The sequence below is a fragment of the Arvicanthis niloticus genome, chromosome 11 (assembly GCF_011762505.2).
Source record: "Arvicanthis niloticus isolate mArvNil1 chromosome 11, mArvNil1.pat.X, whole genome shotgun sequence".
Taxonomy (NCBI): domain Eukaryota; kingdom Metazoa; phylum Chordata; class Mammalia; order Rodentia; family Muridae; genus Arvicanthis; species Arvicanthis niloticus.
Window position 1 is genome coordinate 53,943,809 of NC_047668.1, and position 16,744 is coordinate 53,960,552.

The 16,744-nt window shown below is 39.2% G+C and overlaps 1 protein-coding gene and 1 pseudogene across 5 annotated transcripts in view; one reads left to right on the forward strand and one right to left on the reverse strand.

Moving 5' to 3' along the window:
* Window positions 1-16,744, forward strand: part of Ncoa1 (nuclear receptor coactivator 1) — a 222,214-nt gene that overhangs the window by 171,038 nt on the left and 34,432 nt on the right. For all 5 annotated transcript variants that reach the window (XM_034514457.2, XM_076942159.1, XM_076942157.1 and 2 more), the window contains 3 exons: window positions 5,867-6,014; window positions 7,209-8,538; window positions 11,184-11,364. In XM_034514457.2, coding sequence (XP_034370348.1) covers window positions 5,867-6,014; window positions 7,209-8,538; window positions 11,184-11,364 — 1,659 coding nt within the window. The remainder of the gene's footprint in view (window positions 1-5,866; window positions 6,015-7,208; window positions 8,539-11,183; window positions 11,365-16,744) is intronic.
* On the reverse strand, window positions 3,936-4,041 carry LOC117717440 (U2 spliceosomal RNA; annotated as a pseudogene).

The window sequence follows — 16,744 nt, forward strand, 5'->3', positions numbered from 1 at the left end:
TGGTTGTCTGGAGTCTAATTTCTTGAGTTCTTTGTATATATTGGATATTAGCCCTCTATTGGATGTGGGATTGGTAAAGATCTTTTCCCAATCTGTTGGTTGCCATTTTGTCCTATTGACAGTGTCCTTTGCCTTACAGAAGCTTTGCAAATTTTTTCATTTTTTATTTTATATTTTATTTACATTTCAGATGCCATCCCCTTTCCCCATTTTCTCTCCCTAAAAGCTTTGCAATTTTATGAGGTCCCATTTGTCAATTCTTGATCTTAAAGCATAAGCTATTGGTGTTCTGTTCAGGAACTTTTCCCCCGTGCCCAAGTATTCAAGGTTCTTCCCCACCTTCTCTTCTATTAGTTTCAGTGTATCTGGTTTTATGTGAAGGTCCTTTATCCACTTGGACTTGAGCTTTGTACAAGGAGATAATGCATCCTTCTACATGCTGACCTCCAGTTGAACCAGCATCGTTTGTTGAAAATGCTGTCCTTTTTCCACTGGACAGTTTTAGCTCCTTTGTCAAAGATCAAGTGACCATGGGTGTGTGGGTTCATTTCTGGATCTTCAATTCTATTCCATTTATCTTCCTGCCTGTCTCTGTACCAGACAACTTATATTTTAGTTAGTTAGTTAGTTTGTTTGTTTGTTTGATGGGGGTATTTAGTGCTAGGGATTGAGCCTGAAGCTGCACTCAAACTAGGTTAAAGCTTTCCCCAGCCTTTTGTTGTTGGGTTTCTTTTGACACAGGCTCTGCTGTAGCCCAGGTTGGTCTCAAGCCTATTATGTAGCTGAGAAAGACCTTGAATTCCTGCCTTTCTTGCCCTTACCTCTCAAGTGCTGGGATCACAACAGCAGACTACCACACCCAGCTCATGAAATATTTTCAAATGATGCTTACTGCTTTATCTTCACCGGGTCACATCTGTAACCACATCCCAGCCAAGAACACATAGGAACACTTGCTTGAACCAGATTGAAGTCATGGTTCTGCGCTGAGACTGGGGAAAGTTGGTATTAAAACCACTTGAGGCACTTTAAACTTAGAAAAAGCTGATAGGAGTGGAGATGGTTTGGAGAAGATTCACAGATTCTTTTCCATCCAGATCAGTACTTTAAAGAAAGATGAGAACAGGCGCTTCCCAGTGTCCTGGATGCAGTGGATGCCAGTGCAGTTCTTAAGTCAGATTTCCTGGCCATACACCATACTGCTAAATGAGACTGGGGGAAAATGCTTTCTTACAGAGAAATCTAGAAACTATGAAGCTAGGTTTCACAAAATTTTAACATCTGTAACCAGGAAAAGAGAGAGAGAGAGAGAGAGAGAGAGAGAGAGAGAGAGAGAGAGAGAGAGAGAGAATGTATATATATATATATATATATATATATTCACTCTTACATGTCTTTTCAGCTCTATATTAATATTAATTTTAACTCAGTAATAAGATTTAAAATAACTATCTTTATTCATTGTTCATTTTTTGTTACATTAGTTTTAGACTTATAAAATGAAAGACTAGGAATGGTAACTCATGCCTATAATTCTAGCATATAAGAGACTAAGAAAAGGGAATTGTCACAAGTTTGAGGCTAGCCTGGGCTCCATAGTGAGTTTCAGGCTTGCCGGGCTACAGAGTAAGATCCTGTCTCAAAAAAAAAAAAAAAAAATCCCACAATTGTATGTGTGTGTGTGTGTGTCTATGTGTGTAAAGTAACACATCAACATATATATGTGACAAGTGGAGTTGGTAGGATTAATAGTATCAAGAAGTTTAGAAGTATTGCCATAAAACATTAAGTACCCACATTAATGATTATCCAAAATGTTATTTGAGTTTGTGTAGTTAATATCAAAGCTCAGATGACCAAAAATCTTTTTTATTTCAAACTTTATTGAAAATATTTAAAATATTAACTTAACTTGCCTCCTATAGAAATTATGATGAACAGAACAGAATTTATTCTTTATTGGTAATTTTAAAATCCTAGAATATTCAGGAGGAGGAGAGAAAGTGAACATCTATCTAGGAGTAATTTTTTTCTTTACCTAACAGCAGCCTTTTGCTTTGTATTGTTTTGTTTTCTCTTCTGTCTAGGGGAACATTCAGTAGGTCAGGTGCTGCCACACATTTGCTACCTGTTCAGCTGGTTGGCTTCCAGAAAGCACCTGGTGCTTTAGGAAAGATCACATTCTTAAACAGCTGAACTCCTACAGTTGGTCTGACCAGGGACGGTTTGATTGTTGGTTGGTTGGTTGGTTTTGCTTACTTGAGGCCTTTTCTGAGAAGAAATTAAACAAGCAAAAACAGTTGTCGAGTTAAAGATTCAGCAAAGGACTCCCAGATGTCAGCAGTGCCCCTTTAGTTATAGTCCTTGTACTGAAATGCTTTAAAGGGAAACACAAGTCAGGACTTAGGCTGGGCTTGCTCACACAGCTATGTGTGTAACTTAGCACTTGAGAGGCTGGCGGGGGTGGGGAAGATAGTGAGTTTGAGACCAGCTTGAGTTAAGTAGTAAAATCCTGTCTCAGAATAAAATTTAAAAGTAAAAGGAAGTCAAAGACCATTTAAAAATTTGCTGAAAAGTTGGCAAAAACTTTGATCAGAAGCAAGACCAGGAAACCTAAGATGAAAATGTAATTCCAAAGCTGACCCTGAAACCCAATTAAAGGGACTCAATGGTGTACAGAATAAATGTTTATGCAGTCACATCTGTAGTGAGCTGTGGCGACTTCCTTACCCTTAATCCAAAATATCAGTAGAATATGCCTTCTGGTGTATATTAATATAAAAGTTAAGACTTGCTTAAATGTATGTTACTTGTACCATTTGTAATCTGGAAACTGCTTATTTTCCTTTGATGGTTATGCAGGAAGTAGTCACTCCGACCCATGTGTGGACTAGTATCCTCACTAGATAATGCCTCCTAACATCACCGGCTCCATTTTAGTGGTGAATAACAGACATGGGCTAAGGTTGATTCTCACTAAATCCTAGTCTTATACAGAGCACAGTCAGAAGGTCATGTGTGAATCTGACTCCTCCTAGCTTTACTCCTTTCTTTGTTCATGGTGACTTCCTATTTACTATCTGCCCATGACCAAACAGGCATAATTCTTCTAGTTAGCTAGAATGTCAGGTTTTAATAAGCTGAAAGTTTAAGAACTAGGAGTTTCATCTGGACACCTTTACTATAGCCAAGTAGGCCCCACCCCCACCCTTCTGCCTTCAGACCTTCCATGTGGCCCCAGCTCAGTGGGCTGCTGGGTGTGCCACTGAAGGACTGGGTGGTTTGGGGCTGGGTCAATACCAATGAAGAATCACGACTTATCTCACTCCCTGTGAACCATTATGTTTTTCCTTCTGTAATTACTTCATACTTGTTTTTTATTTTTTAAACTAATCCTTTTGTCATTTGTCATGGTACCTCTTCCAACAAATCTTAATCTGGAAATAAATGACCCCTGTCCAGCATAAGCCTGGTGCCTAAAGCATAGCAGGGGCTTCTGCTTTGGGTCTGGTCCTGCCCTAGGGACTTGTCTTTTCTAACCAACCATTTTTAAAAAATCTGAACTAGGTCTCAGAGATGTTCAGCTAGTCAGCTCCCTTATAAAGAAATCAAAGCTCTGCTTCCATCTCAGTGAAAGCCTGTCTCAAACAAAGGCTCCTCTATACCAGTTGTCCTGAGCCAGGTAGACAACTGATGCAGGGTTTTCTCTCGCCCAAACTCCATCTAAGAAAGTTGTGAAAGTAAAAAAAAAAAAAAAAAAAAAAAAAAAAAAATAAGAACTAGAGGTTTTATAGCTTAAAGATAGAGTATTTGCCTAACATGTTTGAGATCTGAGCTGGATCCCCATTACCAAGGGGGAAAGAAAGGAAGCTTTATTATATTAAATAATTTCTTTTCTTTCATTTCAAAGAGTAATTCTCAATGAATTATAATACATACATTATCATCTATAATAATCTAACTTTAAAAGTTTAAGTATGATGTTTAAAGTGATAAGAACAGATATTACACTTGGTCTTAGCCAAAAGGCCAAGAAGCGATAAGTATGATATTTAAATTATTATCTAAATTAAAAAAATTTTTTTACAGCTTTAGCTACAATCTTACAAATTTATGCAGCATAATTAACCAAAGATTGTTTCTATAATCCATATCCAATGCCCTAAGGTTCTCATGTTATCTCAAGTTTCTGGTTGTTTCTCATTTATAATTGATGATCAAGAAGGGATTTCCACCAAAAAAAAAAAAAAAAAAAAGAAGGGATTTCCTCTTAATTTCCTTTATAAAATTAAATCTTGATTTCTATAAGAGTAAAAGCATAAATTGAGGTGTAAGTAGTTGAAAACATACCTAAGATTGAAAATCTGTTCTTTAGAAAGAACGTTCAATCACAGGCCAATATTAGCCCAATTCCATTACATAAGCTTCAGACTGAAGATCCATCAGCTAGCACTTCCTTACCAGATGACTTTAGTGTGGAGCATAGTATAAAGGTCAGTGGAGAGTAGAAAACAAGGCAGGCTAGAACATCGGCCCTTATACTAACTAATGAAGCATGGTTTGTAAAAGGCACTTTAGACAGACACTTATGAAGAAGGACAGTGCTGAAAATGGAAGAAGTCAGCATATAGCCACTAGTTCTGTGTGGGCATCAAGGACTAAAAGTGGAGGGAGTGTGACTGAGCAAGTGAATGTTATATTTAGTTTCAAATGGCCATATGTAGGCTCCTGCTGCTGGGGTGAGCAGTGCAGCTCTGTAAAGTGACTACCATCCCCTACGTAATAAGGAGACTTGGAAAATGAACAAGATAGGTGGGTAAAATCATGGAAAATTTGTTATTTGTTTTCTCTGGCCCTTTAAAATCTTATGTTAATAATGTATTGTATAATGCCACTTTTCTGTTGAAGTTGTGTTTTTATAAATATATATTATTTAAAGATATAAATAGTTTGGATTATTAACATAGTTTTAGGACTCATTGTAAAAAAAAAATTGCCTATACCCTTCCACAGAAATTATTGGTGTTCATTAAAGATTCTTTTGATCCTTTATTATCTCATTAAATACTGATTTCTCCATGCACTGCTTTTGGCGAGCATGGCAATGACTTAGCTGAAAGTGCAGTTCTCATCCTCATTTCTGCACTTGGGCAGATTGTCACACTGCTGACTGCAGCAGACGTTCCTCCTTAGTCGGAGCTAGGTACCCGATAAAAGAGACCGTATCTTCTCTTGAGCAGCAGTAGCTTGAGAACTGTAGACATTGGTTTTATCTTAATTTGTTCATTAAACTTCAAAAATGATAACATTAAAATAATATAAATATGTAGAATAATTTGTCAGAGGGGCCTGAGAGATTTGATTTCCTCAGTAAATAAGGAACTCTGCAAGCCACTTAAAAGAGAGAGGGTGAATTTCATGATATATGAACTATATCTCAATACTTTAAATAGTTTATAATTTAAACCATCAGCCAGCTAAAGATAATAAAAGAAAACTTGTTAAAGGTAACTCTAAAGGCAAAAGGCAGAAAAGTGCTTCCCAGTATTTTGAGTGGAGACAATAAATTTGAATAATTTGCCCTATAAGAGAAAGATTTGAGATTTTATTAGGTTGGTGTTTGTCACGGTCCTAATTTATGTCAGGAGGCAGCCATTCAACTTAGACTGCTAAAATCTGTCAAGTGGTATATTTTAACTGGAATCCCCCTTCCCCAAATCTCTGAACTGTTCTTTGAGTCAGAGACGGCAGCAATTGGGAGGGCATTTTCAATGAGGTTCTTGGTAGAAATAAGACTTGGTAACTCTCCTTTGCCCAGCGTTCAAGTGTCAGAATTTTAACTAGGTTTTTCTTTTGTTTGACACAGTGATGACTCGTGGCACTGCCTCCAGCCCATCCTATAGATTCATATTGAATGATGGGACAATGCTTAGCGCCCACACCAAGTGTAAACTTTGCTACCCTCAAAGTCCTGACATGCAGCCTTTCATCATGGGAATTCATATCATCGACAGGTACTATTTATTTGGAGAGAAATTCTAAGTTAGCATAAGAATAGTTTGATGAGTATGTCCATAATTAATATTAATTATCTATCCACATTGGATTTTAGAGTTTTGTTACCAAATAGCTTTGTTGTTCATAAAGGGAGACAGGAAAGGTGGGACTGAAAAATCAGTTTTTAGTGGGTGAAAGTAAAATGGTGCCTAAAAATTTACAACATTCTACATAAGCACTTAGAGACTTAGAAGAGACCTCAGAGTTGATAGCATTGTTATTTTATTTTTAAATGCACTTTATTAGGACATCTATGGCCCCTGAGTTCAAGTTGTTTATTATAAAAGCCTTACTCATTAAACTCTCAACTTGAAGTCTTTCAGTATTGTTTTTAATTTGTTCTCTTTCTCGAAGTAAGATTTATACTGATGCACATAGCAAATTCATGAAACTATTCTTTTATGCTGTTGTATGTTTAAAAGCCCTAAGTTATAAGTGCATATAATTTAGCATTAAAAACAAAAACATTCCCCCTCACTTCATCTTATTTCCATCTGATGTTTTGCATATTGGAACATGGTAATGCCAGTCACAAATCTGTTGTCTTAGCTACACATTTGAGTAAAGAGCTCAGTTAAACCTGAGTTCAGTATTCTGACCTTTTCTAGTTTTAGTTGAAATTTTTCTTGTGAGTGGAATTAGCACAGTTCTTTTTTTCATATTGTGATTTCTCTTCCAAAACATCTGCTATGTCTACATATCACCCTCTTTAATTTTTGCATCAGCAACACAGTATTTTCCTTACCCAGTCTTCCTCTTTGGAGTTGAAATACTTAAAAGCTGTATTTAGGGGAATCATAAATAAAATGCTTTCTAAATAAAGGTGTGGGAAGTTTCTTCTTCAAATTAAATTACTACTGCAATAATCATTGTTTATATTATTTTTATAAAAGTTTATTAGTATATCTATTGCATATTTTCCCAACACCAATTTGTTTCTCGCACTGAAACTGTAAATGATGCAAGAATCCATAGGTGCCATTTCCTAGGAAGTGGTACTGCCCCTTCTCAGTGGTATGACAGGTCCCTGATTCCCTTAATTTAGGGTGATACAGAAACTCTACTTGATAGTTTGGAACAATATAATTTCATCATGAAAATATAATAAAAACAGAATTAAATGATTGAATAATAATATATTTTTCCCCTAGGGAGCACAGTGGGCTTTCTCCTCAAGATGACACTAATTCTGGAATGTCAATTCCCCGCATAAACCCCTCAGTCAATCCTGGTATCTCTCCAGCCCATGGTGTGACCCGTTCATCCACGTTGCCACCATCCAACAACAACATGGTCTCTGCCAGAGTAAACCGCCAACAGAGCTCAGACCTCAACAGCGGCAGCAGCCATAGTAACTCAAGCAACAACCAAGGGAGCTTTGGATGTTCACCTGGAAATCAGATTGTAGCCAATGTTGCCTTAAACCAGGGACAGGCAGGTTCCCAGAGCAGTAATCCCTCTTTAAACCTCAATAATTCTCCTATGGAAGGTACAGGAATTTCCCTCTCACAGTTCATGTCTCCGAGGAGACAAGCTAATTCTGGCTTGGCAACAAGGGCCAGGATGTCAAACAATTCATTTCCTCCAAATATTCCAACATTAAGCTCCCCAGTTGGCATTAGTAGTGGTGCCTGTAATAATAATAACCGATCCTATTCAAATATCCCAGTAACATCTTTACAAGGTATGAATGAAGGACCCAATAACTCTGTTGGCTTCTCTGCCAGTTCTCCAGTCCTTCGGCAGATGAACTCACAGAATTCACCTAGCAGATTAAGTATGCAACCAGCAAAAGCTGAGTCCAAAGATAGCAAAGAGATTGCATCCATTTTAAATGATATGATTCAGTCAGACAACAGTGCTAATGATGGCAAGCCTCTGGACTCAGGACTTCTGCATAACAATGACAGACTCTCAGAGGGAGACAGTAAATACTCTCAAACTAGTCACAAACTAGTACAGCTATTGACAACCACCGCAGAGCAGCAATTACGGCATGCCGACATAGACACAAGCTGCAAAGATGTACTGTCTTGCACGGGCACTTCCAGCTCTGCCTCCTCTAACCCCTCAGGAGGTACTTGTCCCTCTTCCCACAGCTCTCTGACTGAGCGGCATAAAATTCTGCACCGGCTTCTACAGGAGGGCAGCCCCTCAGACATCACCACTTTGTCTGTGGAACCCGAGAAGAAGGACAGTGTGTCAGCTTCTACTGCTGTGTCAGTGTCTGGACAGACCCAGGGGAGTGCCAGCATAAAACTAGAACTGGATGCTTCAAAGAAAAAAGAGTCAAAAGACCATCAGCTCCTACGCTACCTTTTAGACAAAGATGAGAAAGATTTAAGGTCCACTCCAAACCTGAGCCTGGATGATGTGAAGGTCAAAGTGGAGAAGAAAGAGCAGATGGAGCCTTGTACCACAAACCCAGCCCCAATGACCAAGCCTGCTCCTGAGGAAGTGAAGCTGGAGTCCCAGAGCCAGGTGGGTGAAGCCTTGCTTCATAGAATGGGCTTCTATATCTTCTCTGCTTGGCCTTTTCTACTCCCACTCTAGACCAGAGCTGGATGGGCTCTTATTCTGTCCTCTCTTTTCAGTACTAAGGAATTAGTTCAGAGGACTGGTTCTCAGCCTGTGAGGCATATACCAGATATTTTGCATATCAGATCTTTACATTATAATTTATAACAGTAGCAAAATTATAGTTATAAAGTAGGAATGAAAATGATTTTATGGTTGAGGGTCATCACAGTGTGAGGAACTGTATTAAAGAATCACAGCACTAGGAAGGTTAAGAAGCATTGAAGTGCAGGTTGAAACCATGGAGTGCCCTCAGACATTCCTTGTAAAACTCTAGACGCTACAATGGCCCTGTGTCATTTTTAAATGATGCCTTCTCTTCTTCTTCTCCTCTTCCTTTCTACTGCTTTTCTATAGAATCAGAGTTTACATCTTAAGACTGTTTTGTGTATTGTCGGTCCTTTAATGTAAGCCATTCTAGGATATATGTTTAGTAGCTGTAGGATCTGACTATGTAGAACAGGCTGGCCTTGAACTCACAGAGATCCCTCTACCTCTGTTGTGGTTAAAGGTTTGTGCAACTACACCCAACATCTTAGGACATTTTAAAATATACCTGTCCTCATCCCCTCCTCCCAACTTCATATAGTATCACCATTCTGGGACAGAATCCAGGAATATATGCATTTTGAAAGAAGTTCTTCAAAGGACTCTGGGTAACAGCTAATTTGAGGAAGCGCTGATGTCCATGAAATAAGAGAGAAGTGTGAGGACACAGGTAGGCCAGCCTGCTGAAGGCAGCTCCTAAGCCTCTTTCCCATACTCTGCTTCTGAGCACCCTCAGCAGAAGATGGGAACTTGGCTATTCTGGGTAGCAGGTCGTTGCCTTTACACGGCATGTCCTGAGACAGACGTGAAAAGAAGCTGTTCATAAGTGTTAGAAACATCTATGTTTAGGGTGCTGTGGAGCTGGTATGAAAGTTAATAGGCAGATTTGTTTATTAAGTAATTAATTGCTTATTTGGGGGTATTACTTTTTTCTTTTGTTTTATTGGATATTTTATTTATTTACATTTCATCTGCTTCAGTGGCCATGTGCACATATTTCTGCTGAGTTTATACTTAGAAGTGGAATCACATAATCCTAAATTATGCGTAAACTCGTTGTTAGTAGGTATGTGGTTTTTCTACTATATGAGTATTCCTTGTAATTCTTCTCTATGCCATTCTAGGATCTATATGTAGTAGTTCATAGTTTTAGTTTATAGTCTCTGATAAACAGCCATTGATCATTTAGATATTTTCCTTTGTAAATTTCAAGTTTAGCCATATTTTTTTCAATGTGCTGTCCTCTGCCTGTTGGCCTTTGTAGAAGTGTCCTCGTGTGTCTGTGACTGGTCCACCACTGGTTGTACATTTGCAGGCGTCCTCTCTGTGCTGTGGCTTGTGTTTTCACTAGAGGTTGTTGGGACTTTTGTTTTTATTACTTTTTTTGTCTTGATTTTTATGAAGCAAATTTTATGTAATATTTGTCTGTTTTCCCTTATGGTTCATGCCTCTGGTGCATGCATAATAAGACACACTTAAACTGTCCTCAGAGCACTACTAAAAGTAGCCAAAAACTAGAAATAGCCCAAAACTCCATTACAGAAGAATGAATGCTTCTGTTGTGACATGTTGATATAAAGGGATATTATTCAGCAATGAGAAAGAGGGAGAGCTGCTGCAGGTGACAGGCTGTGAGGTACAACTTTGGAGACTCAGGCATTTAAAGTGCATACATGTAATTCTACTTACACAATCTAAACAGAAAAATTAGTTCAATAAAATGTTGAAACAGAAATGGGTAGAGATTTATGCTAATTAATTATCTCACAGTATTGTAGTATACTACTACTCTAAATCTAAAGAAAGGCCAACTTTCTTTATATATATATATAAAGAATCTAATCTAAAGAAAGGCCAACTTTCTTTATAAATATATAACCTCAGACAGACTCTCTAGTCTGTTAAATTCTTGGGTTTTCTGAGATCGTTGAAGTTTTTACACTTTTTAAAAAAAAAATCTCCACAAATTTCTTTTTATATTTAACAAGATATAATAATAATATAAAATATTACAGTTTTAAAAACTAAGACAGATGAACAAAACACCACAATGCATCATAACACAGTTTATATCTTTCCAGCCCAGTCTTTCTTACATTCACTTCTAGCAAGCTACATTAGATAATGTTACTTTATTCTATCATATATTATTAGTCCAAATTTTCCCTAGTAGAGTAGGTAGATCATGTAATTTCTTTTTTGTATTGTGTTTTTGTTTGTTTTTCATGTCAGAGTTTCTTTGTGTAGCCCTGGCTATCCTGGAACTAGCTCTGTAGACCAGGATGGGCTTGAACTCACAGATCCACCTACTCTGCCTCCGGAATGCTAGGATTAAAGGTGTGCACCAGATGATGTAATTTCAATAAAGTTCCACTCCTATCTCTTCTTAATTCAGTCTGTGCCACATTTGGCTTTTAGAACTGAAGAAAACACCTTTCTTCTACATTCTCTCAGATGAAAACATAAAATGGGTTTCTTCTAACTTTTGTTTCTCTTCTTAGTTTACAGCTGACCTTGACCAGTTTGATCAGTTATTGCCCACACTGGAAAAGGCAGCGCAGTTGCCGAGCTTGTGTGAGACGGACAGGATGGATGGTGCAGTCACCGGTGTAAACATCAAGTCCGAGATCCTGCCAGCTTCACTTCAACCCACCACTGCCAGATCTGCTCCCAGGCTGAACAGTATGTGCTGGGGACAACATGTCATTTTAAGTGTTTAGTGGAACTGTGGGTTAGCCCTTTGTCTTTCTCCATTATTGCAGAACATCTTTGTCTGTTAAGAATGAAGCATCTTTTCACTACACCACTCTAAACATGAAAACAGTTATCTTTAGACATAAGAACTCATCGTGTATTTTCTTTTAGACTGGGTCTGATGTATCCCAGAGTGGTCTCAAACTCGCTTCCTAGCTGAGGATGACTGTGAACTCCTGCTCCTCCTTCCTTCATCTCCTAGGTACTAGGGTTACAGACACGCCCCATCTGACCAGTTCTAATATAGTATAACCCCCTCCTTTTGTAATTGTTGTTACAGTGGGTGGTTGGTGGAAAGGAGAATGGTTTGTGTTCCTATCCAGAGCACCCATAACAACATCCAGAAATATGTTATTGGGTCAGAGCATGTTTTTCAAATCTCTCTCTTGAATATTAGTCTTATAAACTATAAAAAGAAAAGATTCTGTTTCAAAGTACCCTAAACAACTACTGCATGTCCATCATTTCCTGTTACACTTTTACTTGTCAAAGTTTCTAGTTTTTTAAATTAGAGAAACCAATTCATTATTTCTTTAACTAGCATATCCCAAACTTTCTATATTATAGAATTGCTTTTCTCGAGTAATGCACATTATTTCACAGATTTAGTTTTCTATGGAATATTATTTAGGAGATCACAGTGTTAAAATATGTTACGACTGTTCTAACCCTGGTTAGCATCCTTCCAAGTAAAATAGACTGTTGCTATAATAGTTGACATTCATGGACTGCCAGTCTTTTTTTTTTTTTTTTTTTTTTTTTTCATATCAGATTTCAAAATTAGAAAAAAAAACATTGATGATAATACCACTGTGTGACCTTGCTGACATGTTTGGAAGCAGTATTTCAATTGGCCAGACCACTAGAGGAGGAGTCAGGAGCCTAAATTCAAGCTTCACATTCCACATATTAACACAAAAATGAATTTTTCCAAGTCTTACCCTCTTTAGGTACAAAGTACGATTTAGATGAAATGACTGAACCGGGCACTTTAGCTCATGCCTGTTATTCTAGCAATTGGGTGGTACCCATCAGAGATTCAAGGTCATCCTCAGCTGTATGGTGATGTGGAGACCATCCTGAACTACATGAGACCCTAAAAAGATAATAATAATAATAGTAATAATAATTTTAAAATCCAAGTTTTTTGTAACTAAACAGAAAGCCCCAGAGGATAGTCAGCTGGGAATACACTAAGATATAGGACTACATAAATAGATCAAATAAAAGTCTATCTATTGATTAGGGTTCCTATCCCTCTTCCCTATCAAGTGTGAGAATATGAGGATTTTTTCAGGAGACACTGAATGACTAGAAAGAAGGCATGGATATATAAAAGAAGACCCTTTTCCCTGTTTGCAAAAGCCATCTGACCAACAACAGTGACAGCTGCTAGAACTGCAAAAACTTGCACTGACCTTGCCCAGTGAGCAGTGCACGCGCACTGGCTGAGAAGACAGCCAGAGACTATCACAACTTTAATAAATAATAAAGGCCTGCTTTGGAAAGAGAGCAGAACAGCCTGGCAGTGGCGCACACCTTTAATCCCAGCACTCAGGAGGCAGAGACAGCTGGATCTCTGAGTTCAAGGCCAGCCTGCTTTACAGAGTGAGTTCCAGGACAACCAGGACTACAAACAAGCAAATAAAAAAGGAAGGAAGAAAGGAAGGAAGAAAGGGGGGGAGGGAGGGAGGAGAGGAGGGAGGGAGGGAAGGAGGAAGGAAGGAAGGAAGGAAGGAAGGAAGGAAGGAAGGAAGGAAGGAAGGAAGGAAGGAAGGAAGGGAAGGAAGGAAGAAAAGGAAGGAAGGAAGAAAGGAGGAAAAGAGGGAAAGGGATAAGAATTGCATGTAGTAGACTGGTTTCCAAAAGTAATTTTAGAAGCTAAATGAGCCTGCATTGTAATCTTTAAAGGGCTTCCAACCATTATAGCAATAGTGAACACTAGACCAGCTCTTCCCATAAACCCTGGGGAATGAATAGACACATGAAACAGTTCTTTTCAGACTACAGTGTGCCACCATAATCTTTGTGAGAAAGCAACACAGAAGGCCAGCTCTACAACCAACTTAGCTCTGTTTGTAAGACAGAAAGAGTTGACTTGATCTTGTTACTCTTGTGGTTCTGAGACAGTCTTGCTCTGGAACCCTGCTGATACCAACCAGACTGGCCTCAAACTCCCGCCTCTGCCTCCCACCAAGCCTAGACAGCCCAGCTTTTTCTTGGAGACATTTGCAAAACCAAGTGCAGGTGGAGGGACCCAAAATAAGAGGGGGAACATGGCATATGCTATGAACAATGGAAAAGGGGAAATGATGCCATACAATCGAATCTGAAAGCAACTAGAACCAGTGATAAAATAAAACTCTTTAAAACAAAGAAAAATGACACCGTATATCAAATGAACAACCAAAACCTGCTAATTTCTACCCCCAGTGTCGCTTAAGATAAACAGAGATGAAAAGGATGTGTAAGTAATGGAAGAGCAACTAAAACAGCCAGCGCCTGTCTCCAGGGTGCCAGGCATGGTCGCCAGCAGATCACACCACTTTTCAAAAGACAAGAAAATGGAAGTAGAAACGTATTTACGTAAAGTATTGAAGAAAAGCAAATATGATAGAAAAGAAAAAACAAGCCATAGTAACTAGAAGAAAGTACAAAAGTAATAAAAAATAAACTATGAGGTTAAGAATTCATGGTAGGTGAATAAAATAGCACAGTCAAGGAGGGAGCCAGGAAAGGGAAAAGGACAGAAGAGCAAGGTTTAATAAAGATGGAAGGGAAGGAGTGTGAGCAGGAAGATGATCTCTGTAGTGGTGCTACCCTGGACCAAGGGGGATGTCACTTCAACCCCAGGCTCTGCCGGGAAACATCCAAGTATAAAATAAAGGAAAAAATATGTAAATTAAATTAAGTAAATTTCAGAAATAAAAAAGGTGAAAATAAAAGATTTTTTAAAATAAAGTAAAACAGTACTAAAATACTGAGAAGTTACAGAATGATGATGAAGAACTGGAGGAGTCAGAGCTGGGGAGATGACTCAGTGATGAAGGGCACTTGTGTCCTGCAGAGGCTCCACATTCACAGCCCCCAACAGTCAATAACTCCAGAGTCAGGGCTCAGATGCCTGCCTTCCTCTGTCTTCCACACATACTGGGCATGCATATGGTGCACATACATGTATGCAGGCAAACATTCATATACATAAAAGTACAAGATTTTAAAAGAAGAATTGGAGAAACTCCTGTCTCCCATTAGAAGGCCCTCTAATTCAAGGATCAATCGAACAGGTCTTGGGTGGTAGTGGCACGCTGGACTGTTGTGAGTCCTGTCTGCTCCTGCTGTATGGAGTGCTGCTGATGTGCACTGAAAACCACTTGTACTTGTCACCTTCGTGGCTACATCCACTTTAGTAGCTTCCCTTCTTTGAACACTAGGACCCACTAACTGGCCCCAAAGAGCTTTGTGACTTGGTTAGATTCCCTGTTGACTCCAGAGCTGCCTCCTGGAATTTGTCTTCCCAGGAGGGCCAATGCCCAGGCATGGCTGGGGGTGGGGGATTCTCTCCCAAGTGTGTCAGAATGGGAAAACAAAGTTCTGAGTTCACACTGGAGGGTCCTGGGCACCCTGCTTACCAGTCTCAGCTGTCAGACCTCATCAGTAGCACCCGACTACATGGGAGGAGGCATTGAGAGTCCAGACGCTGTGAGAATCATTTATTGTAGCTACTTCATGGTTGGATCCATTTCTGTACTAGTGCTTTTTTTTTCTAAGTTTCTTTCATTACTATATTTGTTTGTCCTCTCTTTGCTGCTGTTGACATTGCTTGAGTGGTAAATTTTTACTGTCTCTCAGTATGTACTGGAAGACTCAGAATTTGAAATTTTTGGTAGCTAGCATGTTTCTTTAGCTAAAGTAAGAAGCTCTTTTCCTGGCAGTGAACATAGATTCTGACCATAGAGGCTTCATTTCTCAGTTGCTGAGAGGGAATAGAGATCCACAACAGGGAACCTCCTTGTGGCAGCCCTGGCACCCACTGTGGGAGACTCCCTGGGCTGAGCTTCTCCCATGAGTCATAGACTCACCATCTTAATCCATGGGCACATTCCAGAGTCAGCTGCATCAGAGCAGAGGTCTAGTGGCAGCTGTTCATTGTCCTTTAATTGTCCCAACAATAGCCCATGGCCTGTTCCTGAGTTGTTCTGATCCTCTTCTGAGAAAACCCATTTAGGAAAGTCTTCTCCCCTGTGTCTTCATGTAGTTGAGTTGTGGCACCAGCTTGTGTCCATCTATCCTCAGACTTGTGTCCTCTATCCTCAGACTTCATGAATCTGCTCTTCTGCGCCCTGTGCCTCTGTCTTCCTTTCAGTGGAGATTTTTTTCTCTTTCTCTATTTTTCTTATTTCATTGATTTTATTTTGTTCTTTTGGGGTTTTGTTGGGGGCTCTTGCTGTTGCTTTGACACACACTCTTGCATAGTAGCCCAGATTGGCCTCATGCTCTCAGTAGTTGTCTTCTCATCCCTGCAGTGTCTTTTTGAGCTGTCTCCATATCCTTGTCTTTGGGAGTCAATTGAATGTTTGATAATTTATAATGTTATTTTTAACAAAGCTTGTTGATCAAAGAAATAATGCCAAGGCTGGAGAGATGGTTTAATTGGCACTGTGCTTGCAAGCACAGGCCCAGATTCAATTCCCAGCACCCACATAAGAACTAAAAGCTAGGCATGACACACATGCCTATAATCCCAGCACAGAGACAGCCCAAGTCTGCAAGCTCTAAGTTCAGCATGAGACTCTGAGCCTTTGGACAGATCTCCGGTTATAAGGAAGGCTCTTCATGCTTTCTCAGTCAGATCCTGGCCTTGCTGATGAATCTGCTATAACCTGTAGCATAGCCTTCCTCCAGGTCAGAGTGAAAAGGAGGACACATAGTGGTTAACCTGGGCTCTCTGACAGAGGAAATCTTCCGATGATCCGTCTGCCCTATCTTCTTCACTGAGCAGGGCTTTTGAGGTTCATTATCTAACTTCTGTGGCACCAAGGTTAATGACTACTCATTAGCTACTCTGATTGAAAGGTCAACCACATATAACCACACATTAGTGAAGTTAGAGTTCACTTCTGTATTCGAACAAGTTTTCCACTTTGTGATGAAAAGGAAAGAAGAAGAGGCAATAAACAAGACCCTAAAAGCACAGTGGAACAAAAATGTTTGTTGTCATCTAAATTTTAATACATGAGGGATCAGCTAGGCATATTACTGAGAGACAGTTTACCCTGGCTGGACCATAAAAGTGTTCTTCCTTCCT